General features: G+C 42.6%; 1 protein-coding gene across 2 annotated transcripts in view; it reads right to left on the reverse strand.

Annotated features, from left to right (window-relative positions):
• Positions 1-27,064, reverse strand: part of AHCTF1 (AT-hook containing transcription factor 1) — a 368,321-nt gene that overhangs the window by 30,091 nt on the left and 311,166 nt on the right. For both annotated transcript variants that reach the window (XM_033936331.1, XM_033936330.1), the window contains 3 exons: positions 19,430-19,524; positions 18,196-18,380; positions 9,892-11,668 (listed from right to left, as the gene is read on the reverse strand). In XM_033936331.1, coding sequence (XP_033792222.1) covers positions 9,892-11,668; positions 18,196-18,380; positions 19,430-19,524 — 2,057 coding nt within the window. The remainder of the gene's footprint in view (positions 1-9,891; positions 11,669-18,195; positions 18,381-19,429; positions 19,525-27,064) is intronic.

The raw sequence follows: 27,064 nt of genomic DNA on the forward strand, positions 1-27,064 counted from the left end.
GGGACAGGACTTCAAGGGGGGACAGGCAGACCTTCAAGGGGGGACAGGACTTCAAGGGGGACAGGCACGGAGAGGCGGGGCAGTGCACCGAAAGTCAGGGCGGGTGAACGGTGAGTCGGGGCAACCAGAGGAGAGTCGGGGCAGTGCACCGAAAGTCAGGGTGAGTCGGGGCAACCAGATGAGAGTCGGGGAGAGCGAAAGGAGAGTCGGGGTGGCCAGAGGAGAGTCGGGCAGCATGCGCGTTATATGCCTGAGCGCGGTATAGAAAAGTTTTTGTACATATCATCGTGATTTCTGCGCGCTATACCCCTGTGCGCGTTTTACAATGGTGCGCGTTATATCCGCGAAAATACGGTAATTTAAATGTTCTTAAAGACTTCTAAACTGTACCCAAAGAAATCACTTTAAAATAAAAAATTAATTTGAGGTTTAACCTGTGTGGTTTAGGCAGGGTCCAACTAGTCTGATATCCCAAGAAGGGCTGAGAAGCAATGCTCCCAATTACAGCTAAAAGAACAAGGGATTATTTTTGCTCACAATCCTTCCTTAGAATTTTTATTACTCCTGCTTTGAAAGGGTAAAAATCATATCCCTGTGAGGTAGAATAGTAATACACTACACCCAAGAAGAGACTATTCTTGCCTCCTGACTCAGACCCTATATTGAGATCTTAGCCAAAAGCAAAAATAAGCCAGAATTATCTTACAGGTGTCAGCAACAAAATTATAACAGATTTCACTACCGTCACAGAAAATTTTACTCAGTGGTGAAATGAAACATCTTTCCAACTGAAATTTTCAGAGCTATAAACATTAACATGGTCATTTTAAAATCCCTAATCATGATTTGGACTTGCAAACTGGTATTTATATTGTATGTGAATATTACAATATCTCATATACCACTGGGTGAATTTCTTTAAAAAAAAGTGATAAATAAATCCTGATATATGTTTACATTCTGATTTTAGAAAGCCTGGATATATACATCCCAAATTATAAATATGTGCATATTACAAGGGGGCACTTTTTTTAGCAGGACTAGGGTAGGGCTAAAAAGCACAGTTACTTACCGTAACAGGTGTTATCCAGGGACAGCAGGCAGATATTCTTGACTGATGGGTGACGGCACCGACGGAGCCCCAGTACGGACAATTTTAGAGTGATTGCACTCTAAGAACTTGGAAAGTTCTAGTAGACCGTACCGCGCACGCACGAGTGCCTTCCCGCCCGACAGAGGCGCGTGGTCCCCAGTTAGGATAAGCCAGCTAAGAAGCCAACCCGGGGAGGTGGGTGGGACGCAAGAATATCTGCCTGCTGTCCCTGGATAACACCTGTTACGGTAAGTAACTGTGCTTTATCCCAGGACAAGCAGGCAGCATATTCTTGACTGATGGGTGACCTCTAAGCTAACAAAAAGAGGGATGGAGGGAAGGTTGGCCATTAGGAAAACAAATTTTGCAAAACAGATTGGCCGAAGTGTCCATCCCGTCTGGAGAATGCATCCAGACAATAATGAGATGTAAAAGTATGAACTGAGGACCAAGTAGCAGCCTTGCAGATTTCCTCAATCGGTGTGGAACGGAGGAAAGCTACAGATGCTGACATAGCTCTAACCCTGTGGGCCGTAACAGAACCTTCCAGTGTCAGTCCCGTCTGAGCATAACAGAATGAAATGCACGCTGCAAGCCAATTAGACAACGTACATTTAGAAACAGGATGTCCCAATTTATTCGGATCAAAGGACAGCAAGAGTTGGGGAGCTGATCTGTGGGGCTTAGTACGCTCTAAATAGTAAGCTAGAGCCCTCTTACAGTCCAAAGTATGTAGAGCCTGTTCTCCAGAATGAGAGTGAGGTTTCGGAAAGAAGACAGGCAGAACAATGGATTGGTTGAGATGGAATTCAGACACAACCTTAGGGAGAAACTTTGGATGTGTACGCAGAACCACCTTGTCATGATGAAAGACTGTAAAAGGTGGATCCGCAACTAGTGCATGTAGCTCACTGACCCTCCTGGCAGAGGTTAGAGCAATAAGGAAGACCACTTTCCACGTGAGAAACTTGAAAGGAGTCGTAGCCAAAGGTTCAAACGGAGGCTTCATTAAGGCGGAGAGAACCACATTGAGATCCCAGACTACAGGGGGTGCTTTAAGAGGTGGTTTCACATTGAAAAGACCCCGCATGAACCTGGAAACCAAGGGATGAGCTGAAAGGAGTTTCCCATGAACTGGCTCATGAAAAGCAGCAATAGCACTGAGGTGGACTCTGATGGAAGTAGATTTGAGACCAGAGTCAGACAAAGAAAGAAGGTAATCCAACAAAGTCTCCACTGCAAGGGACGTAGGATTATGATGATGAAGAAGACACCAGGAAGAAAATCTTGTCCACTTCTGATGATAACATTGCAGAGTTGCAGGTTTCCTGGAGGCATCCAGAATAGAACGAACAGGCTGAGACAACAAAGTATCATTCGGAGTCAGCCCGAGAGATACCAAGCTGTCAGGTGCAGAGACTGTAGGTTGGGATGCAGAAGGGTCTCCTGATGCTGTGTAAGCAGAGAAGGAAACAATGGAAGAAGAATAGGCTCCCTGGAACTGAGTTGAAGTAGAAGGGAGAACCAATGTTGTCTGGGCCATCGTGGAGCGATGAGAATCATGGTGGCCTGTTCCCTCTTGAGCTTGAACAAGGTTCGTAACATGAGAGGTAGCAGAGGGAAAGCATACAGGAACAGATTGGACCAATCCAGGAGAAATGCATCCGCTGTCAGACGGTGAGGATAGTAGAGTCTGGAGCAGAAGAGGGGCAGCTGGTGATTGTGAGGAGCTGCAAAGAGGTCTATCTGAGGAGTGCCCCACTAAGCGAAGATACTCTGTAGAGTTAAAGGATCGAGAGTCCACTCATGAGGCTGGAGAATTCTGCTGAGTTTGTCCGCCAAGGAATTCTGCTCTCCCTGAATGTAGATCGCCTTCAGGAAGAGTTGGTGATCTGTGGCCCAAGCCCAAATCTTCTGGGCTTCCTGGCACAAGAGGCGAGAGCCTGTCCCACCCTGCTTGTTGATGTAGTACATTGCAACTTGATTGTCTGTGCACAGCAGGAGGACTTGAGGAAAGAGAAGATGTTGGAAGGCCTTGAGGGCATAAAACATCGCTCTGAGTTCCAGGAAATTGATGTGATGCTTCATTTCTTGGGCTGTCCAAAGACCTTGAGTTCGGAATTCGTTCAAATGAGCTCCCCAGGCGTAAGGGGAAGCGTCGGTGGTGATGATAAGTTGATGAGGAGGTAGATGGAACAGAAGACCTCTGGAGAGATTTGAGGATATCAACCACCATTGTAGAGACTGACGAAGAGACGATGTCACAGATATGTGTCGTGAGCAGGGATCCGTTGCTTGGGACCACTGGGTAGCTTGGATCCATTGAGGAGTGCGCAGGTGAAGACGTGCGAAGGGTGTGACATGCACTGTGGAGGCCATGTGACCCAAGAGCATCATCATTTGCTTGGCAGAGATGGAACGTTGTGGAAGCACCTGCTGACATAGAGACTGAAGAGTGTGAAGACGGTTGGATGGCAAGAACGCTCTCATGAGGACTGTGTCCAACACCGCTCCAATGAATTGAAGTCTCTGAGTGGGGATGAGATGAGATTTGGGTAGATTGATCTCGAACCCCAGAAGTTGTAGAAACAGGATGGTTTGGTTGGTGGCCAGAAGTACTGTCTGAGATGAACTGGCCTTGATTAACCAATCGTCCAGGTAAGGAAAGACTTGAAGGTGATGAGAGCGTAGAAAGGCAGCCACCACAATCGGACATTTGGTGAACACTCTTGGAGAGGAGGCAAGACCGAATGGCAGCACCTTGTATTGGTAATGACAATGATGGATCATGAAGCGGAGGTACTGTCTGGAGGCCAGATTGACCGGTATGTGAGTATATGCCTCTTTGAGATCGAGGGAGCATAGCCAGTCGCCTTGAGTGAGAAGAGGGTAAAGAGTGGCCAGAGAAAGCATTCTGAATTTCTCTTTGACCAAGCATTTGTTGAGATCGCGAAGATCTAGGATGGGTCTGAGATCTCCTGTTTTTTTGGGGACTAGAAAATAACGAGAGTAGAATCCCTGTCCCTGCTGATCTAGAGGAACCTCCTCTATGACGTTCAGAAGGAGGGATTGAACCTCTTGAAGAAGGAGGGAAGACTGAGGAGTGTTTAAAGCAGACTCTTTTGGTAGACCGTGGGCAGGAAGAGTCTGAAAGTTGAGAGAGTAGCCGTGGCGGATGATGTTGAGGACCCACTGATCCGAGGTGATGGTTTCCCAACGGCTTATGAAATGAGTAAGACGTCCTCCTATGGGCAGCAGAAGATGAGTAGATGGTGGGATACTGGCTATGTCCTGGAGAATCAAGTCAAAAGGGTTGTGAGGATTTTTGTGGAGGAGGAGGCTTCACTTGCTGTTGCTGCTGAGCTGGTCTAGCGTTTTGCCTCTGTTGTTGCCTCTGACGCCTGGGTTGTTGAGGAGCCAGTGGCAGAGGACGAGCCACAAATCGACGTTGGTAGGCCGATTGCTGGCGGAAGGGCCTGGTGGGTGGGGGTCTTCTTTTTTGTTTTGAGGAGAGTATCCCACCTAGTCTCATGAGCCGAGAGCTTTTGGGTAGTGGAGTCCATGGATTCCCCAAACAGCTCATCCCCCAGGCAAGGTGCATTAGCCAGTCGATCTTGATGATTGACATCAAGTTCTGAAACTCTGAGCCAAGCCAGTTGACGCATGGCCACTGACATAGCCGTGGCTCTAGAGGTCAGCTCAAAGGTGTCATAGATCGACCTGACCATGAACTTACGAAGTTGTAAGAGCGATGAAGAAGTTTGGCGAAAGGCAGATCTTTTTCGGTCAGGGAGGTATTTTTCAAAGGTGGACAAATTCTGAATGAGATGCTTAAGGTAGAATGAAAAGTGGAAAGCATAATTCTCTGATCTATTAGCCAGCATCGCATTCTGATATAACCTTTTGCCAAACTTATCCATGGCCTTACCTTCTCTTCCAGGAGGGACAGAGGCGTATACACTAGCTCCCGTGGATTTCTTTAAAGTGGACTCCACCAAAAGAGATTCATGAGGGAGCTGTGGTTTGTCAAAGCCCGGAATAGGTATGACCTTATAAAAGGAGTCCAGTTTGCGGGGAGCTCCTGGGACAGTCAAAGGTGTCTCCAAATTTTTGTAGAAAGTCTCTCGTAGTATATCATGGAGAGGCAATTTCAGAAATTCCCTTGGAGGCTGGTCAAAATCCAACGCATCAAGGAATGCTTTGGATTTTTTGGATTCAGCCTCCAAGGGAATAGAGAGGGAGTCACACATCTCTTTAAGAAAAGAGGTGAAAGAGGTTGCATCAGGCTTAGAGGATGGATCTAAAAGAGAAGGATCCTCATCCCCCAATGAACACTCCCCCTCAGAAAGAAGAGGCTCTTCTGAGTCACCCCACAGATCAGGGTCCCTTACTTGAAAGCTGCGGTCCCGGGATTCCGGTGTGGAGGGTTCTAGGTGTCGAGTTTTGCGAATCGACTTACCCGACCTCTGGGAAACGGTACCGGGAGATGTGATAGGCTGTGTCGGTGCTGAAGTTTGCACAGCCTGGTGTAAAGACCTAGGTTCCGGCGCTAATGTCGGCATGGATACTGATGAAGCCGAATGCACCGGTACCAACAGAGTGGATGCTGATAAAAGAGGCTGTTCCACTGCCGGTACCGGTGGCTCAGACCGGACCGGGACTGGAAGGCTCGGTTGCAAAAGAGCAGGAAGGAGCTGCTGTAACTGCTCCTTGAGCTGAGCCTGCAGGACGGCAGCAATTCGCTCATCCAGGGAAGGCACGGGTACCGCCTTTTTCTTCTGCGGTACCTTCGGTGCCGCTCTACACTCCGAAGAGGAACCCGAGGTCGAGGGGCTGACCTCAATCGGAGCGGAGCGCTTCCGCGGGCACCTCGAGGTCGGCAGGACTGGGCTCGCTGCTACTGAGACCGGAGAACGCTCCAGCGGGGAAGGCTTCTTAGCCGGCTTACCTGAGGGATGCGACGCTGGCGCGGTATCGCGCGGTGTCGATGAGGTAGGTGCCGACTGGGTCGGTGCCGAAGTCGGAGCCGGTGCCGCCGAATCAGACATATCGGTACCAAATAATAACCGCTGCTGGATCTGGCAGTTTTTTAAGGTTCTCTTTTTGAGAGTGGCACAGCGGGTGCAGGTGGACGCTCGATGGTCAGGACCCAGGCACTGTAAACACCAGTTGTGCGGTCAGTGAGAGAAATGGGCCTCGCGCACCGCTGGCACTTCTTAAATCCGGGTTGGGGGGGCATGAACGTAAAGACGGCTTCTGCCAAATCGAAGGCCGAGGCCTCGATGGTGGCAGCAGGCCCCGCCGGGGTGAACCCAAAAAAAGAAGAAAAAAAGAAAAGTTTTTTTTTTTTTTAGAGAAAATAAGAAAAAGAAAAAAGGGGAAATATATATATTTCCAAAACGGTTTACGCGAGCGGGAAGGCGAAAAGAGAAAAAAGGTTTCAACAGCCGTTGAAAATGCGTCTTCTTAGCTCCGCGGAAACTAAGAAACTGGGGACCGCGCACCTCTGTCGGGCGGGAAGGCACGTGCGCGGTGCGGTCTACTAGAACTTTCCAAGTTCTTAGAGTGCAATCACTCTAAAATTGTCCGTACCGGGGCTCCGTCGGTGCCGTCACCCATCAGTCAAGAATATGCTGCCTGCTTGTCCTGGGATAATAAACATTTACATTCTCTATTACAGAAGGGGAATGTACATTCATGTCCCCCAAGATCAATGTCAAGATTTATACCTGTTCCATGGACATCAAGGTTATAAAGATGCTTGTGTTGTGCAGCACTCAACTGTAGAGTTTAAGGGAGGCTTCCCCTTAATACCCCCCTTCCTTTCCCAAAGCAATATTGGCAAATGATATCTGGCTCTGCAACAGCTTAGGGAAACAGATATGAATGTTTTTAAAATGGCAGCTGTACACATCTATGTTCTGAAATACCAACCATGTACATGTATGTTTCTATGTTGACCTCAGTGGTATTTTAGACATTGATAATGGTAAAACAGGTGCTGCTACTGCTACATGACGACAACATATACATGTCCACTCCTTCCCCTTAATACCCCCCTTAATACCTTCCCCTTAATACCCCCCTTCCTTTCCCAAAGCAATATTGGCAAATGATATCTGGCTCTGCAACAGCTTAGGGAAACAGATATGAATGTTTTTAAAATGGCAGCTGTACACATCTATGTTCTGAAATACCAACCATGTACATGTATGTTTCTATGTTGACCTCAGTGGTATTTTAGACATTGATAATGGTAAAACAGGTGCTGCTACTGCTACATGACGACAACATATACATGTCCACTCCTGCAAGCATTTTAAAAAATGACTTAAATTGGCAGATCCTTTTCTAAATTACTAATGGAAATCGACACTGTCCTAAGCTGGACAGCTGAATTCTAAAATTTTCCTTCAAATAACACTGGAAAAAACCACATAATTTTGAAGAAACAGAATTGCCAGACTTTAGGGAATCAGTTAGGGGCCCTTTTACTAAACTGCTAAAAAATGGCCTGCTCTATGACTAGCGCATGGCTTTCCCATATGCAGAGGCCACTTTTTCAATTTCCTCAATGGCCACACACTAATTTCCTAATTAGCGCACGAGCACTTACCACCACCTATTTTCTATGTGATAAGGGCTCCCATGCTAACTAGTTAGCCTGCAGCGATATAGCTGCACTAACCGATTAGTACTGAGCTTGCCTACTCTTCACACTCAAACTCACCCCCAGGCCAAAATTTTTTTTTTTTGTATAAGGGATGCATGCAGATCTGAAAACTACTGTAGGACACCTGAGTGTGTCCCGTGATACTGGATTTTAACTTGCAGTAAGTAATGTACCTAGTTTTTCAGAAAGCTTTTGACAAAGCTACTCATGAGAGGCTACAGAGAAAATTAAACAGTCACAGGATAAGAGGCAATGTTCAGTTGTGGCTTAGGAATTGTTTAGAGAGAAAACAAAGGATAGGGTTAAATGGCCATTTTTTTCAGTGAAGAAAGGTAAATAGTGGAATGCCACAGAGATCTGTACTGGGACCGGTGCTATTTAATTTATTTATAAATGATCTGGAAATTGGAATGACAAGTGTGGTGATTAAATTTGAAGATGACACCAATGTTGTTAAAACACATGTGGACTGTGAAAAATTTCAGGCAGACCTTAGGAAATTGGATGACTGGGCATCCAAATGGCAGATAGAATTTAATGTGGACAAATGCAAAGTGATGCATATTGGGATGAATGACTCAAATCATATTTACTAGATGCTAGGGTCCAGCTTAGGGGTCAGCACCCAAAAAAAAAGATCTGGGTGTCATTGTAGACAATACACTGAAACCTTCTGCTTAATGTGAGGTGGCAACCAAAAAGCAAACAAGATGCTAGGCATTATTAGAAAACAGATGGTAAACAAGACTAAGAATGTTACAATGCCTCTGTATTGCTCTATGAGGCAACCTCACCGTCAGTATTTTGTTCAATTCTGGTCACCTTATCCCAAAAAAGATATAGCAGAATTAGAAAAGATTCAAAGAAGAACAACCACGATGATAAAGGGGATGGAACCCTCTCGTATGAGGAAAGTCTAGAGAGGTTAGGGCTCTTCAGCTTGGAAAAGAGATGGTTGAGGGGAGATATGATTAAAGTCTACAAAATCCTATGTGGTGTAGAACAGGTACAAGTGGATCGATCTTCTACTCCATCAACTAGGGAATACTCGAAATTACAAGGAAATACTTTTAAAATCAATAGGAAAAAATATTTTTTTCACTCAGAAAATAGTTAAGCTCTGGAATAGTTATGCATTACCAGAGGATGTGGTAGTTGTTTATGAAGCTGATTTAAAAAAAAAAAAAGGTTTGGACAAGTTCCTGGAGGAAAAGTCTACAGTTTGCTATTGAGATAGACATGGGGGAAGCCACTGCTTGCCCTGGATTGATAGCATGGAATGTTGCTACTATTTGGGGTTTTTTCCAGGTGCTTGTGGACCATTGGTCTGTCCCAGTACAGTTATTCTTATGTTTTTATGAAAAGCTAAATCTGGTGCGACAGTGGAAGGTAGGAAGAGGTGCACATATATGATTGATTTCTGTTTTAGGACCGAGGAAAGTTCCTGCGCAGGCTGTGTTGGATGACATCACCCATACGTGATTGAAAAGTATTAATCCTAGGGGAATTCTGCACAATTATGCAATAGAGAATTTGCATAGAATTCTGCACAAAAAAAAGAGATGAGGTATGGGCATGCAAGGTTGAGAGAAAGATGTCAAGGCGATGTCATGGGTGGGGGAGGGGAGAAGACTCTGGGGATAGAGAATAAGGGATCTTGCTTGGAGTTAGAAGGGTGTGTGTGTGTGTGACTTCTTTAGCCCCCACCCAGACAGGGGTGGGGGCTAAAGAAGGCCAGAAAAGTGAGAATGAACTATGACTGGAGCAAGAGAACAGCACAGGATGGAGCCAGAGGAGGAACAGGTGGCTGTAGATTTCAGTCCAGGGGGAGGAGTTGAGCTTTATGAAGGGGAAATTTTACACACAAATTATAAAATTTATACCGAATCAGTATTTTTTTTTTTTTATCGGTGTGAATGGTGTCTGTTTACAAAAATATGCAATAATGCTTACAAATTGCATTTACACAATGATTATTTTTCATCTTCAATTGTTACATACATTTGCCAACTTATTTAAATCTATCCAACTAAAATCACTCAAAGTAAATATTGTGAGTATAAGTAATGTGCATAATTTCATACAATATTTTAATATATATGTTTTTTACCCAGCTTAAAAATACCTTTTGACTTCTTCTTTTTAAGTCTTGTGGAAGGAGGAGAAAAAGTAAATGACTTTTCAGTAAAGTGTTGCAATACACTGCTTGATCTGGTCCTTGTGATGCGGGTGTTTGTTAAAGATTCTCTACATTCATCAAATAAAATGCTATTAGTATTATACAGTCTTTCTTTGCTCTCTGGTGATTTATGTAAACGTTCCTCCAACGTTGTCTCTTCTGTTACTGAAGGCAATGTACTTTTCCTACTTTGGTTCTCATTCATTTTGGTCAGCTTCCTCCTAGAAGGCCTGGTTACAGTAAATTCTTCTGTTGGCTGTTCCATTGTTTCATCTAAAATGGGTTTTGCACTTTCAGTAATATCAATTTTACTGACATTTAATCGTCTGGATCTTTTTTTAGGAGTACTGATTGTATGTTCTTGCTTTATTGTACTATCTTTAACTCCTGCCTCATTCAACACCCCTCTTCTAGAACTTCTTCTTGGAGTGGTAGGCACTTGATGAAGTAGAAGTTTGGATGATTCATGCTCTTTTTTTAACATTTCCATTGCACCACTCCTTCCTCTTCTAAGAACTACAGGAATATCCTGTTCCTGAACATTAGAACTCACACTTTCATAATTCTCCACTGTCACATCTTTTGATTTCTTTCTGTGACTTCTTGGTGTACTAGCTATTTGGACCCTTTTCATAACAAGGTGGTTACTTTCTTGAATATCTAAGAGATTTTTTAGTTCCCTAATACCTTTCTTAGGAGTACCAAGTAGCTTTGTTTGGGGCAATTCTTCAGGAAGTACTAAAGTCTCTGTCTTTTTTGAACCCCTCTTTGAAGTAGTTATTTGGCTTTCCTCTATAGAAGACTGAGGCTTTTCTAATGTCTCTGAAATACTCTCACTAGTTGTTCTGGATCCTCTCTTAGTAGAAATGAGTATCTGAGATATTGGATGATCCTTGGTTTTCTCTCTCGATAGGGGAGAGCTTGCCTGTATTTCTTCTATCATTCCTTTTATTCTCCTGGTACTTCTCCTTGGAGTAGAAAGTCCTACTTGCTCTTGCTTATTTTCTTTTGTTAACAATATTTCTGTGGAATGATCATCCTGATTTTTGGCACTTTTCTCTCTTAAACTATGTACAGAGTTTAACCATTCATCTACATGGCTGACATTCATATCATCAGAATTTGATCTCGTAGTTATTTTTAAAGGGGTCTTCAATGAATTGTATGAACTCTTTTTACATCTGCTTTTGAGATGAATGCTTTCATTAACGGACTGTTCAACCATCTCCACTGTGAAATCTTTACTTCTTGTATCTTTGATTACATCCAATAAATTTTCTGCAATAGCAACTTTAATTGGTTCAGGCACATATGGCAGTGTGTCAACGATATTTTTATGTTCTTGAGTATTATCTACAAATGATAAGGAGTTTTTAATATTTTCCAGATTCTCAATATTTTCTACATAATTTAGACTTTCTTCTGTTACTTCACTGATTACTTTAGTAGGAATATTTATTGCTGCAATTTCTGCTTGTTCTGTTTCCCCTTTGTCCTCTTCCAATGTTAATGTAAAGTTGTTTGGAGGATCCAAAAGGTCTCTATCATCATCCATTTCACATTCAAGAGTATCTTTGGTATCAGCTAAACAACAAGTGAAATGCTGTTCAATGCTGTCAAAATTATGCTGAAGTTTAAGGGTGCCAGAGACATGCGACTCCTCATATTCTGTCCCAAGTGTTGCAGCTTCAAGATGCATTTCATGCTCATTTTCTGTAATCACCTAAAATAAAGCAAAATTATAAATTTGTGGTTTTTTAAGAAAACACATCAGCTTCTTTATAAATTTTGTTCATTATTTAAATTTATATACAAGGCAGATATTTAATAAGATTAAAATAACTGAAACATATAGATCACATTACAGGAAAACGAAACAGATTTCAGAACTTGTGAATGCTGAGTGGTTCTCCACCTTGGATAAAGGCGGGTTATAAATGAACAAACAAACTTTAGTTTTTCTGGTATGTCAGCTAAACAAAGATATCTCTCCAGATATTAATGTTAGTTGATATCCAAGCTAGCACAAGAGATAGTTATTTGTAAACACTTTTTAAAATATAAATCATCATCCATTGGCCTAAATCAGCTATTGCTCGTTTCACTGCAATCAAAGGTATCAACTAGCATCAGAATATGAAGATCATTAACATATAATCTAAAACTGGAACTGAGAAACACAGAATCACAGGGGATGGTTGTATAGGGGAGGGGGCATATGATCATGTCTCCCACAACTCAGTCATTCCAAACCTATGAGACTTGTTGGTTAGGAAGAATTCAAATCACCACCACTTGAATTCTCACGCTCAATTACTATAATCAGGCCAATCTATCATAATAAAACCCTTAGCGCGCATGCGCACTTCAAACTCTGTGATCCCCGCGTCCATGATCCGTAGCTCCTGCGCAGAAGGATCCAGCAGTGGTTTCCCTATCGCCCTCCCTCGGCAACGCTGGTTCCTTCTACTGCGCATGTGGAGGCACCTTAAGCACGAACACACGGAGGCAACGACTACAGCAGCGACTACCCCCTCCCACCCTCACTCCATCTAATATCTCTGCATCGCGCATTTAAGGGTGTGAGATTGCTTAATTGCAATTCCCTATCTGCTGCACATTCGTGTTCCACAGCCCGGGCCCTCCAGTTAACAGCCCACAGCGGCCAAGGAGAGAGAGCCAGACAGAAATACAGACAGACAGCGGCCAAGGAGAGAGAGAGACAGACAGAAAGACAGACAGACAGCGGCCAAGGAGAGAGAGCCAGACAGAAAGACAGACAGACCGACAGCGGCCAAGGAGAGAGAGCCAGACAGAAAGACAGACAGACCGACAGCGGCCAAGGAGAGAGAGACAGACAGAAAGACAGACAGACCGACAGCGGCCAAGGAGAGAGAGACAGACAGAAAGACAGACAGACCGACAGCGGCCAAGGAGAGAGAGACAGACAGAAAGACAGACAGACCGACAGCGGCCAAGGAGAGAGAGACAGACAGAAAGACAGACAGACCGACAGCGGCCAAGGAGAGAGAGACAGACAGACAGCGGCCAAGGAGAGAGAGATAGAAAGAAAGACAGACAGCGGCCAAGGAGAGAGAGAGAGAGACAGAAAGACAGACAGACAGCGGCCAAGGAGAGAGAGACACCAAGGAGAGAGACACAGAAAGAAAGACAGACAGACAGCGGCCAAGGAGATAGACAGAAAGAAAGACAGACAGCGACCAAGGAGAAAGACAGAAAGATAGACAGCTATCAAGGAGAGAGACAGAAAGAAAGACAGACAGACTCATCTATTCTAATGTAACGGGCTTAAACACTAGTAAAATATAATGGTCCACTATGTCAAATACTGCTTAAAATGCCAATCATCAAAAGTGGCATCTGGCTTCCCCCATCCATATGTGAATGCACAGAATCCAATAACGAAATCAAGACTGTGTTGTGGTCTTGTGGAAGCCACACTGTCAATTGTCCAAAAATAAAAACACATGTAAATGATTCTCTGATTACTACAGCTATACTTTTCCACAATTTTCTCAAGCGCAAATAAATTAAAAGCAGGCCAATAATTAAAGGGTTCTCCAGGATTAGGAGGAGTTGTTTTAACATTGCATTAACCACTTCCCCCTATATTTAGCTTAATCTCCTCTTCTCTCTACCTACATAATTATACTCAAAACCAAGCTTTTCTCACTAGTTACCAGAATATTTCCTTCTACCCACCATACAGTATATATTCAACATACACCATAAACTTCTAAAAGTTTTTCCCTTTCTAAACTATTTTTACTACCTGACACTAAAAGCACCTAAACTCCAACTGGCTCTAGTATACCCCTAAGCAATCTCGTTAGCTTGTTTTAGCATAACTTATGGTGATCTCACCAAGGCTGAATATGTTTTTGATGTCACAGAGGTGGATCTCTGATTCAAACAAGAGAGGTGGTAGAGTTACCACACCAATTTGACAATGATTCTCACAGGGAGATGAGATATTCAAAATCAAATGAGGAACTTACCGTACTCTCTCAAGAACATGACTTGAAGAGAAATAAAGATTTGCCAAAAGTTGTGGAAAAGGGAGACCCAATGCTGAGATGTCAAAAATAACAAAAATGTACAAAAACAGTATAAAGCATAATTGGAGGAAAAAAAACAGACTTCAGTAAGGCTGATGAAAAGAAAACAGGGGAAAAAAATCATTTTTCTGTTAACATTTATGTCAGACTTAAAAGTATGTTGATACAAAATATTAGTAAGGAACAGAAAAGATAAAAACCCAGTCAGTAGTATACCAATCAGATGGCTTAAAGTTTTTATGGAATGGAGGAAAAGGCTTCAGTGAATTATTACATACTTTAGGGACCTAACACCCTCAAGAAAAAAAAAAAATCACAGGTAAAAAAAATTAAAAGCTCCATTAAAATTCCCATATATATACTAGTGTCAAATACTGAAGCTTTTAGCTCTAATAACTATAGAAAGTATAGTGCAGAATAAAGATTTTATTTAACTTTTAGAGAAGTCAAAATTAGTGAAGCACCTAATTGTGAAAAATTATGAAGCTGAAGACATCCTCATGAAAAATTGGCAGATTCTCAGCAAGGATCCCTATTTCACATAAACTGCATCAGGGAAATATGCATTTACCACCCCCTCTTTTACAAAACCGCAGAAGAGGTTTTTAGCACTGGCTGGAACGCTGAATGCTCTGTGCTGTTCCGACGCTCATAGGAACTCTATGACTGTTGGAGCAGCACACAGCATTCAGTACGCCAGCTGGCGATAAAAACCTGTTGTGCAGTTTTATAAAAAAGGGGGTGGGGGTGGGGATTAAAGAGGTACATAAGCCTTCCAGCAGAAAATATGTTTCTGTGAGAAAATTACTTCTACACCATGTGCTTTTATTAGAAATTATAAAATGATAAAGTGTATGGACTATATTTGATGTTATATTGGCAAATATTTAGAAATACTAGCTGCTCAACAGTAACAGTGGTTGTGTTCAGATGCTGTAGAACAGCGGGTAGGCAATTCCGGTCCTCCAGAGCCGGAGCCAGGTCAGGTTTTCAGGATATCCACCATGAATATGTATGAGATGGATTTGCATGCACTGCCTCCTTGAGATGCAAATCTATCTCATGCATATTTATTGTGAATATCCTGAAAACCTGTCCTGCCTGTGGCTCTCGATGACCGGAATTGCCTACCCCTGCTGTAGAACTTCCACAATACTGAGTGATTTTGATGTTAGCCTTCTTTAAGTTTCATAGTATATTAAGTCATTTAGAGCTTATATAATATTTTATTGCCTTTGATGATTAGTGATATTTATGGCATAATCTGGATATTCTCTTATTTTCTTTGGTTAGTTTCAAATGTCATTACACTTTTGTCTTATTGTCACTTTTTAAATCTCGTATTTTTGTTATCAACCACAGGAGACTGAAAACATCTCTATCACCACCAGAGTGGGGAAGAGTCTGGCCATGGGCCGAGCCATGTGAAAACACGCGTCCGGAAATTACCACAGAATATGCACTACATCCCAAATATCCTGAAGCTTAGGGAAAGAGCAGAATGCTGACCGGATCCTACTCTAGATGGTTCACCACATGAGGGAGTCTTAAACTTCCACTTCAAAATGTAAAATCTGAAGGAATTTCATGTTAGGAGCAGAAAACACATTTCAGACCTGTTCCTGCCTTTCCTAGACAGGAGGAACGTCACCAGAGGCCATGACTTGCTTCCTGCCAAAAGACTAAGGGAAGGGCCATCGGTAAACTGCATCAGTAAAACCAAACGCGGCACCGAAAAATAATGGACCGCTGAAAGCCAGGGCCCGTCCCCTCGGCTAACACACGAAGTGCTAGCGGAGAACCAGACACCCGAAGCTGGGTCTCCCTCGAGGCGGCAGGTACATGTTGTGCACTCGCATGCACTGAACGGCTCCCACAGAAAACGCAGCCTCAGGTCTTTCTCTTGTTTTAAATTATAAGGCTCCATTTATTTCTTGTGTCTTTTATTGTACTTTCTTATATCTTCTCACAACTAGCTAGCTGTATCAAGATCAGGCAGACCCTACTGGCACTCTAAACTACAGGCATAGATGGTATGTTGTGGCCAGGTTACAGCTGATGCACCTCTTAATCCAGAAAACTTGGGGAGGTGGGGGAATGGGGGGAAGGGACTCAACTTCTTTCAAGTGTGGCACCCCCGAGGTTGGTAGAACCCTTGAGAGGGTACCCCAAGCTCGCAAAGATTCACTAACCAGATCCAACAAGCCTGGAGCCAAGAAAGATTCACTAACCAGATCCAACAGGCCTCAGCACAGACTGCACAAACAGACCACTCTACCTGCTGGAGACTGAGAAAAGACTGATTGTAAGAGAGACTGCACAGCCCACTTGTACTGATCTCAAAAGTTAGTGTCTCAGTCTCTACCTGTTGGCAGAAGAGCATAAACCCATCAATTTCTGTGCCGGTCTGGAAAGACGATAAAGAACACTTTATTCTGATTCCATTGTGGAAGAACTGCTCAAAGTGGTGGTTGAGTATGCAAGAACCTCACCACATTGGGCTGTGCCACAAATGAAACTCCCTGAGCGAACAAAAGGAGATGAGCACTGAAATCCTATGAACAGGGAGACCAACTGGAGAATTCAGCATTCTTAAGGGGCTGCAGAACTGTTTCCGGAGTTACCACCATGGATCCTAAGAGTTGTAGAGAGTCCTCGGCCTTCAGGGTTCTCTACAGAGATTCCTTTTCTTTGTCTGGAACTTGACCATCTGCTCCTTTGGAATAAATAACATATCTGTATGGTGTCAAAATACACTCCCAAGTACTCCATGCTCTGTGACGAGACCAACTGGTTCTCAGCAACATTCACAACCCAGTCTAACCATTGAAGAGACAGATCACCAAATCTGTGACTTGGAATCCACACAGATAAACTAGTCATCAGATAGAGATGCACCCATATGTCTTATTTCCTGAGGAAGGCCACCACCACTATCATGACTTTTGAGGAGGTCCAATGCACCATCATGAGATCAAATGATATGGGTTGTTCCCCCAAGATACAAAACTGCACAAATCACCTATATGGAGCACTAATGGAGATAAGTCTCTGTGAAATACAGGGAGGTAGGAAACTTGCCCGATCTCACTGATGCTATCCACTGAATGTAATATCTTCAACTGAAGCATTACCAGCACTTATACAGATGTCACTGGTTTGATGCAGGATCTCTACCTCTATCTGCTGGTCAAGGATGGATTCAACCCACTTGTCTGGACTGGTGTAACAGGCTAAAAATGAATAACTGAATTTGTTCCAATGTGTACACTTATTTTGCTACATGTAACCAAAAATAATTTCCTGATAAGTCTAATATGACCTGACTTCTACTATAACTACCGCTATGCTGTAAAATTGCTATATCGTGACCTTAGAATTACATGGTTCTAACTGTACCGAAAGTCATTCTCAGGAATTTGAAGTGGAGGTTTATGGGACAATTTGGTGTTCAATGACAAGTGTGGATTTACCATGTAATTTCTTATGAAATGAAGGAACGGTTAAGTTGGAATAAATCCTCATGAGTGTTGTAACATCCACATGTCAGATAGAACCTGGAAATCATCGGAGTTAAAAATACTGAACATTGTCACTTAGAACCCTGTAATTCTAAGGTCACGATATATAAAAAACTCAACCGTTAGAAAAATGTTAGAAGTCTACTCTAATTTTAACCCGATATTGTATGTATATCCTATCTAAAAATGTTGATTTAACCCGCCTCGAACTCCACTCAGGAGGATTTGGTGGGATATAAGACCATATATAACAATATATTTTTCTCCAAATGTGAATGTATTTAAATGCCTAATAAAAACAAAGTTGAAAAAGAAAACCACCACATCAGATTTTGACAGATGTCTGGAAAATGGAACGAGGGGTGTGTATGTGTGTAAGCCGCCTAGACATTTTATTGAAAGACGGGATATTAAGTCCCAGATAAAACTTGGAAATGTGTGTGTGTTTTATATAAGGCAGCAGGAGAAGAACAAAACAACTAGGCAGACAAATTCAGCATTCAGGACTAAAGTAGTCACTTTCTCCTCAATGGATACATTTAGCAGAACAATGTTAACTAGCACAAAACAGTTAAGAACTACTTAAGGATAAGAAAAACTGCATTTAGGAGGAGGGGTGTAAAAAACAAAAATAGTAAAAACATTCTTACGTGAAGTTCTTGAGATTTTGCAACACCAATAGATACACCATTTTGGTCCACAACAGATAGGATCTTTTCTTCTAACATTTCTACTTCAAAGTCTTGATCTTTATTTAAATTTCTATCATTTTCCTCTTCAAGTCTGTTTTCTGAATCTGTACTGGTTATCTCTTCAGTGTCAGGGATGCTGATTACTGTTAATAAGAAAATATGCAAAATCACTAATACTACTGTTAATAAGAAAATGTGCAAATCACTAATACATTATCTTTACAGAGCCCTCACTATTTTTCATATTCTACTTTCCAACCCCCCCCAAGTAGGAGTTTGTTTCACCAATTTCAACAAAGATGAACGCCAAATCTCCACAGATACAAAAAGACAAGCAGGTAAGCAGAGTCAACCAAAGCTGAAAGTTACTCAGTAAAATATTTTATTTACCTCATGACATCCTGAAGAGCAAAATTCTTCAAGTCCATTTGTGTTGTAAGGTTAAATAAAATATTTCACCAAATAATGCTCAGCTTTAGCCACACTTCTTAGATGTTCTCTATTTACCTCACTGATCTCTATAACACGTACCACAATTCCACTTTGAAGAATTACAGAAATATTAAAGTCATTAAGAATAAGAAAAAAAACCCCAAGGTCTTGAATGCACAAGTCTTCACACCAATTTTTCACAGCAAATGTAAGTTACCTCATTTCCAAAAATTACCTTAACATGGTGCGTAAGTTGAACAGAGCCTATCAATGCCCAATCACAGTGGCTCAGCTCATTTGAGATCTCCTGGATGAAATCAAGCTGTTTGTTATATGAGGTAAATTTGAAGAAAAGTTCTAAACATGCTGAAAAGACCTTCAGAATAAGAGTATATAAAGGTACAGAATAGGAGGATAAGCAAATTTCAGTTTATATAAAATATCCCTTGTGGCATGTCGGGCCCGTCATTATAAAGTGGAATTGTTTGGCACCATCAAGATACAGCTTGACCAAGCCATTTTTTAAAGACAGCAGCTGTAGATTAAGCCAGGAACCCTCTAAAGAAGCTCACTGTGAGTAGTTTCAAGAATTAAATGAATGCCATCTGCCATGCAACATTTATCTGGTATACTACAATGAGATGTAGTAGAAGAAAAAAAAAAATCACCAGTGTTTGATTCCATTACTATCATGGCATGCTAGCTAATAAAGCTTTTGAATTTGTTTTTGCTGCTGAACACATGCTGTGCATATACTTACATTCAATATCTGCTGCTGTTGACAGTGATGTACCTGTGTTTACTTTTTTACCAATCATCTTTTCTTCCAAACAGAATGACATTGCAGACTCCTGGCTGAAAAGTTCATTTTATCAGTAAGAAAGAAAAAAAAAAAAGAAAGAAAAATCACTAAGAAATTTACAAGAATCCTCTATTTCACATTTTTATATTGTTCACAAATTTTTAAAAATATATATTAAACTTAGAATTCTAATGTAAAATCAATACACTTAAAATATTCCACTGCATCTTATGTCTGTCTCTTGTAAGTTTTCAAGCACAATTAATATTTGGATCAGTAAGATTTTCTATTTATTTTTTTTACTGATAAGTATTCAGATTGTTCTCAACACAGAGAAACACATTAGTATCTATGATTCAACACTGTTTATGTATATGTTAAAATAAGTCATTATTAGGATACACTTTTACGTGCCCTTGGGATGTGATCCAAGGATGCTTGGTCCTAAGAGGTGCTATTGATGCTGAGGGAGACCTTGATGCACTTAAATTCCACTGCTTATTTCTAGCATAAGCAGCAGCACATTTGTTTACTTTTTTGGGATCTTGACAGGTACTTGTGACCTGGATTGGCCACTGTTGTTAATAGGATACTGGCCTTGATGGATCTTCAGTCTGTCCCAGAATGGCAACATTTATGTTCTAATCATAACACAATCAAATTAAGTAGTATGGCACACAAATAAGATTTATTCTATGAACAAGGACCCTATGTGGCCATGTTTCAGCATTTGCTTGCATCAGAGGTGTACTTTACGTAGAACTGAACTGACCAATCTAGGAAAACAGACCTCAGTCACATATAAATCATCAGCATTTTAATCTGCTGACACACAAGAATAAATCACATCAGGTTTTTATTCATCAAATAAATCCAATGTGTGTGCTATACTGGTGTCACATTGTGCTCTTTTCTTCATTAAATAAATCCAATGTGTGTGCTATACTGGTGTCACATTGTGCTCTTTTCTTCATTAAATAAATCCAATGTGTGTGCTATACTGGTGTCACATTGTGCTCTTTTCTTCATTAAATAAATCCAATGTGTGTGCTATACTGGTGTCACATTGTGCTCTTTTCTTCATTGTTTTTTACCCTGGTCCCCTTGAGTTGGGCCATCCTGTTAATAATGCTACTGGAACTGTGTGTTGACAGACGCTACTATGTTTGGTTAAGTAAAGTGGAACCTCGGTTTGCAAGTAACCCAGTTTGCAAGTGTTTTGCAAGACAAGCAAAACACTCAGCAAACTTTTGCCTCGCAAACCAAGCATGTTCCGATATGCGAGCACCTCCCCCCCCCTCTAACCGGCATCGCCCCCCCCCCCCCCCCGTGAGAACCGCATCGCACCCCGTGCTGAAAGTGGCATCTGTCCGCCCTTCCTCTCAAACACGCTCCTTACCCCTTCTGCTGGTTGTGAGAGTGAAAGCAAGCTCCCGCCTCTTGCCTGGGCCGGGCCTTGAGCATCTGCGCATACTCAAGGCCTTCTGGCTCTCGTTCTCTCTAGAGCCAGAAGGCCTTGAGTATGCGCAGATAGATGCTCAAGGCCCGGCCCAGGCAAGAGGCGGGAGCTTGCTTTCACTCTCACAACCAGCAGAAGGGGTAAGGAGCGTGTTTGAGAGGAAGGGCGGGCGGATGCCACTTTCAGCACAGGGGTGCAATGTGGTTCTCGCGGGGGGGGGGGAGGTGTTCGTGGCGGGGGAGGGGGCTGCGATGCCGGTTCGGGGGGTGTGATACCGGTTAGAGCGGGGGGGAGGGGGTGATGGAGAAGCACTGGTAGCCTCGAGTGTGGAGGGGGGGGTTTGGTGGAACGAATCAAAGCGAATTTCCATTCATTCCTATGGGGAAACTCGCTTTGATATACGAGTAACTTGATTTACGAGCATGCTTCTGGAACAAATTATGCTCGTAAACCAAGGTTCCACTGTACTTCTGATATGTATCTGAGTATTGTATTCAGAATGCTTGATTTTGGTATTACATTGTTTGCTCTGACTCGGGATAAGAAAAGGATGTATTGGGAACCATATATGATATGGTATTGCCTAGTTTAAGAGTATGTTTGGTTCTCCTGTTTTCTACAAGTTTGCAGTGGGTTGTAATATGTTACTTTGTTACTGGCATACAGAATGCAGCAGAACTGAAAGAAATCTCAGTGAATCTGAAGATGTAGTAAACCAAATTGACAAATTAAAAAGTGACAAATTACCTAGACTGGATGGTATACATCCCAGGGTACTAAAAGAACTCAAACATGAAATTGCTTGACCTGCTGTTAGTGATCTGTAACCTGTTACTCAAATTGTCTGTAAAACCTGAAGATTGGAGGGTAGCCAATGTTATGCTTATTTTTAAAAAGGGTTCAAGGGGAGATTCAGGAAGTTACAGACCGGTAAGCCTGACTTCCTTGCCGGCAAATGGTGGAAACAAGTATAAAAAAAAAATTGTGGAAGACGTAGACAAACATGATTTAATGAGACAGACTCAGCATGGGTTCAGCCGAGGGAGATCTTGCCTCCCCAATTTGCTTGACTTCTTTGAAGGTATGAATAAACATGTGGATAAAGGTGAGCCGGTTGATGTAGTGTATCTAGATTTTCAGAAAAGCTTTTGATAAAGTTCTTCACGAGAGGCTCCTGTGAAAATTGAAGTGTGATGGGATAGGTGGCAAAGTTCAGTTGTGGATTAGGAATTGGTTATTGGATAGAAAACACAGAGTAGGGTTAAATGGTCATTTTTCTCAATGGAGGAGAGTAAACAGTGGAGTGCTGCAGGGATCTGTACTAGCACTGGTGTTATTTAACTTATTTATAAATGATCTCAAAATTGGAACGACAAGTAAGGTGATTAAATTTGAAGATGACACTAAACTGTTCAAAGTTGTTAAAATGCATGCGGATTGTGAAAAATTGCAGCCAGACCTTAGGAAATTGGAAGACTGGGTGTTCAAGAAAAGGATCTGGGTGTCATTGTAGACAATATGATGAAACCTTCCGCCCAATGTGCGGTGGCAGCCAAAAAAGCAAACAAGATGCTAGGAATTATTTTAAAAAGGGATGGTTAACAAGACTAAGAATGTTATAATGTCTCTCTTATCGTTCCATGGTGCGACCTCACCTGGAGTATTGCGTTCAATTCTGCTCGCCTTATCTCAAGAAAGATATAGCGACAATAGAAAAGGTTCAAAGAAGAGCGACCAAGATGATAAAGGGGATGGAACTCCTCTCGTACGAGAAAAGACTAAAAAGGTTAGGGCTCTTCAGCTTGTAAGAGAGATGGCTGAGGGCAGATATGATTGAAGTCTACAAAATCTTGAGTGGAGTAGAATGGGTACAAGTTGATTGATTTTTCACTCTGTCAAAAATTATAAAGACTAGGGGACACTTGAAGTTACAGGGAAATACTTTTAAAACCAATAGGAGGAACTATTTTTTCACTCAGAGAATAGTTGAAGCTCTGGAACACATTACCAGAGGTTGTGGTAAGAGCAGATAGCATAGCTAGTTTTAAGAAGGGTTTGGACAATTTCCTGGAGGAAAATTCCATAGTCTTATTGAGAAAGACACAGGGCAAGCCACTGCTTGCCCTGGATAAGTAGCATGGAATGTTGCTACTCTTTGGGTTTTGGTCAGGTACTAGTGACCTGGCTTGGCCACCATGAGAATGGCTTGATGGACCATTGGTCTGACCAAGTAAGGCTATTCTTATGTTCTCAGAGGAGATGAATGATGCAACTGAGCTAGTCAGTGGTGAAGGCTGGGTTTGGGGATGGTGGCGTGGGTGAGAATTGGGGAGATGTAATAGGGAAGCAGATGAGTGTTGTGAAGTGAGGGTATGAATGATACATCCAGAATGCTGTTTTCAAAGCATTCTGTGCTGTCCAAGTATAGGGATGATAAAGCACAGTTACTTACCGTAACAGGTGTTATCCAGGGACAGCAGGCAGATATTCTCACATATGGGTGACATCATCCACGGAGCCCCGATGCGGACAGCTGCACAAGCAGTGTTGCTTGAAGAACTTTAGAAAGTTTGCGACTGCTGCACTGCGCATGAGAAGTGCCTTCCCACCCGACATAGGGTGCGTGTCTCCTCAGTTTAAATAGCCAGCAAAGAAGCCAACCAGGGGAGGTGGGTTGTGAGAACATCTGCCTGCTGTCCCTGCATAACATCTGTTATGGTAATTAACTGTGTTTTATCCCAGGATAAACAAGCAGCATATTCTCACATATGGGTGACTTCCAAGCTAACCAGAATGGGATGGTGGGAGTGTTGGTGTTTAGGAAAATAAATTTTGTAATACTGTTTGGCCAAAGTGGCCATCTCGTCTGGAAAAGGAATCCAGACAGTAATGTGAGGTGAATATATGAACCAAGGACCAAGTGGCAGCTTTGCATATTTCCTCAATAGGGGTAGATCTGAGGAAAGCTACAGAAGCTGCCATATCTCTAACTTTGTGGGCTGTGACTCGACCCTCCAGTTGCAGCCCAGCCTGAGTATTACAAAACAAGATGCAAGCAGCCAACCAGTTGGAAATCATCCTTTTGGAAACTGGATGTCTCAACTTGTTGGATCAAAGGACACAAATAGTTGAGGAGAAGATTTATGTGATTTAGTCCTTTACAAATAGTAGGCCAAAGCACGCTTGCAGTCCAGAGTATGAAAAGCTGTTTCTCCAGGATGAGAATGAGGCTTGGGAAAAAAATATTAGAAATACAATTGATTGATTGATTGAGATGAAATTCTGTAACAATTTGGGTAAGAATTTTGGATGAGTGCGGAGCACCACTTTATCATAATGGAATACAGTAAATGGTGGGTCCGCTACCAAAGCTTGTAGTTCACTGACACTGAGAGCAGATGTGAAAGCAATGAGGAAGACCACTTTCCATGTGAGATATTTCAGATGAGCCGTAGACATTGATTCAAATGGAGGCTTCATGAGTTTAGCTAGTACAACATTGAAGTCCCAAACCACTGGAGGTGGGTTTGAAAGGTGGTTTGACATTGAAAAGTCCTTTCATAAATCTGGAAACCACAGGATGAGCAGAGAGGTTTCCCTTCTTGTAGTTGATGGAAAGCAGCAATTGCACTGAGATGACTGTAACAGAGGTGGAATTGAGACTAGATTGAGATAAATGAAAAAGATAATCCAGAACTGAAGACAAGGATGTAGATAGATTGAGGCTCCTTGTGATGAAGATCACACCAAGTGGAAAACCTAGTCCACTTCTGGTTGTAACATTGACTGGTGGCAGGTTTTCTGGAAGCATCCAAAATGTCCGACAGATTGAGAAAACTGAAGGTGTGAAGTTATGTTGAAGGAACCAGGCTGTCAGATGTAGAGACTGCAGGTTGAGATGAAGAAGAGAACCGTGACACTGTGTAAGCAGAGACGGAAAAACTGGTAGAAGTAGTGGCTCCCTGCTGCTGAGCTGAAGTAGAAGGGAGAACCAAGGTTGTTTGGGCCACCGAGGAGCTATCAGAATCATGGTGGCATGTTCTTGTTTGAGAAGTGTCTTGAGAATAAGAGGAAATGGAAGGAACGTATAGAGAAATCTGTTTGTCATTCCAGGCGATGAGGAGAGTAGATCCTGGAGCAGAACTGAGGCAGCTTGTTGTTGTGGGGAGACACAAAAAGATCTATTTGAGGAGTCCCCCACAGAGAAAAAATGTGATTGAGAGACGAAGAATTGAATGTCCATTCGTGAGGTTGTAGGAGACAACTCAATTTGTCCGCTAGTGAATTTTTCTCTCCTTGAATATAGACAGCTCTCAGAAAAATGTTGTGAGGGATTGCCCAATTCCAAATCTTCTGAGCTTCCTTGCAAAGGAGAAGGGATCCTGTCCCTCCCTACTTGCTCACATAGTACATGGCTACTTGATTGTCTGGCAACAGTTAACGCTTTGTCACACTGTTTCTTCACCTTTAGATCTTCAGACACTATCACCCCAAGGTCCCTCTCCCCATCCGTGCATATCAGACTCTCACCTCCCAGCACATACGGCTCCTTCCGATTTCTAATCCCCAAATGCATTACTCTGAACTTTTTTGCATTGAATTTTAGTTGCCAGATATTAGACCATTCTTCTAACTTTTGCAGATCCTTTTTCATGTTTTCCACTCCCTCCTCAGTGTCTACTCTGTTACTCTGAGGAACTTGCGAGAGGCTGGATGAATAGGGATGTGAGTGTAAGCCTCCTTGAGATCCAGAGAGCATAACCAATTGTTGTGATCCAGAAGGGGTTACAAATATGCCAGAGAAAGCATGCAAAATTTTTCTTTGACAAGAATTTGTTGAGAGCTCCGAGATCCAATATCGATCGTAGACCTCCCGTCTTCTTCGGGACAAGGAAGTATTGGGAGTACAACCCTGTGTTCTGCTGTTCCAGGGAAACTGTCTTGCTCTGGCTGTGTGTGTAAGAAGGCAAACAAGCAAAAATTGACCCTGGGTGCTCCACAGAACCAAAAGGCAAGCAAAAGCAAAAAACACTGAAGATGTCCAAGATGCAGGCTTTTTGAAGATACAAACGTGAAATCCACATGATAAAATGTCTAGGACCCAAATGATGGGGGACAGCATTTGAGCATTACTCTACCACTTAGAGATCCCAAGCAGGATTGTTTTTTAGCCTTTGATCCACATATTTTCACCTTTAGGACTCTTAGGGACCCCTGAGGAAGACAGGGTAGTCAAAACACGGACCATGTTGGGTCCTATGTCCCCATCATTTGGGTCCTAGACGTTTGTACCTTCAATAAAGCCTGCATCTTGGACATCTTCTACACAGTGTTTTTTACTTTTGTGTGTAAGAAGGACCTTGAAGGATCTATCATCCGAGAACATAAGCAATGCCTATGCTGGGTCAGACCTGAGGTCCAAAGTGTCCAGCAGTCCACTCACGCGTCAGCCCAACAGGTCCAGGACCTGTGCAGTAATCCTCTATCTATACCCCTCTATCCCCTTTTCCAGCAGGAAATTGTACAATCCTTTCTTGAACCCCAGTACCGTACTCTGCCCTATTACACCCTCTGGAAGCGCATTCCAGGTGTCCACCACACCTTGAGGTTTTTTCAAAACCACCCAGCCCACGGGCTGCAGAAACTCCACAACCTTAGTCATAACCCGGAAGCTCTCCTGAAACGACTTTGCATGTATCAATCAGTCATCCAGATAGGGGTGTACCAGAACGCCCTCCATATGCAAGACCGCCACTTCCACCACCATAATCTTGGTGAAGGTCCGCAGCACTGTGGCCAGACCAAAGGTAAGTGCACAAAACTGATAATGCTCTCCCAAGATCGCAAAGCAAAGGAATCTGATGGGAAGCCCGAATTGGAATAGGCCTCAGTCAGGTCGAGAGAAGTCAGAAATTCCCCAAGCTGGACTGCCAGAATTATGGATTTAAGGGTTTCCATATGAAAAGAGGGAACCCAGAGAGCCCTGTTGACACCTTTGAGATCCAAAATGGGTCAAAAAATACCCCTCTTTCTTGGGCACTATGAAGTAAATGGCGTAACTGCCAGTGCGCATCTCCTGAGAAGGCACTGGGACTACAGCTTTGAGGTCCAATAACCTGAGCAGTGTCTGGAAA

This window comes from Geotrypetes seraphini, chromosome 3 (genome assembly GCF_902459505.1).
Source record: "Geotrypetes seraphini chromosome 3, aGeoSer1.1, whole genome shotgun sequence".
NCBI lineage: Eukaryota > Metazoa > Chordata > Amphibia > Gymnophiona > Dermophiidae > Geotrypetes > Geotrypetes seraphini.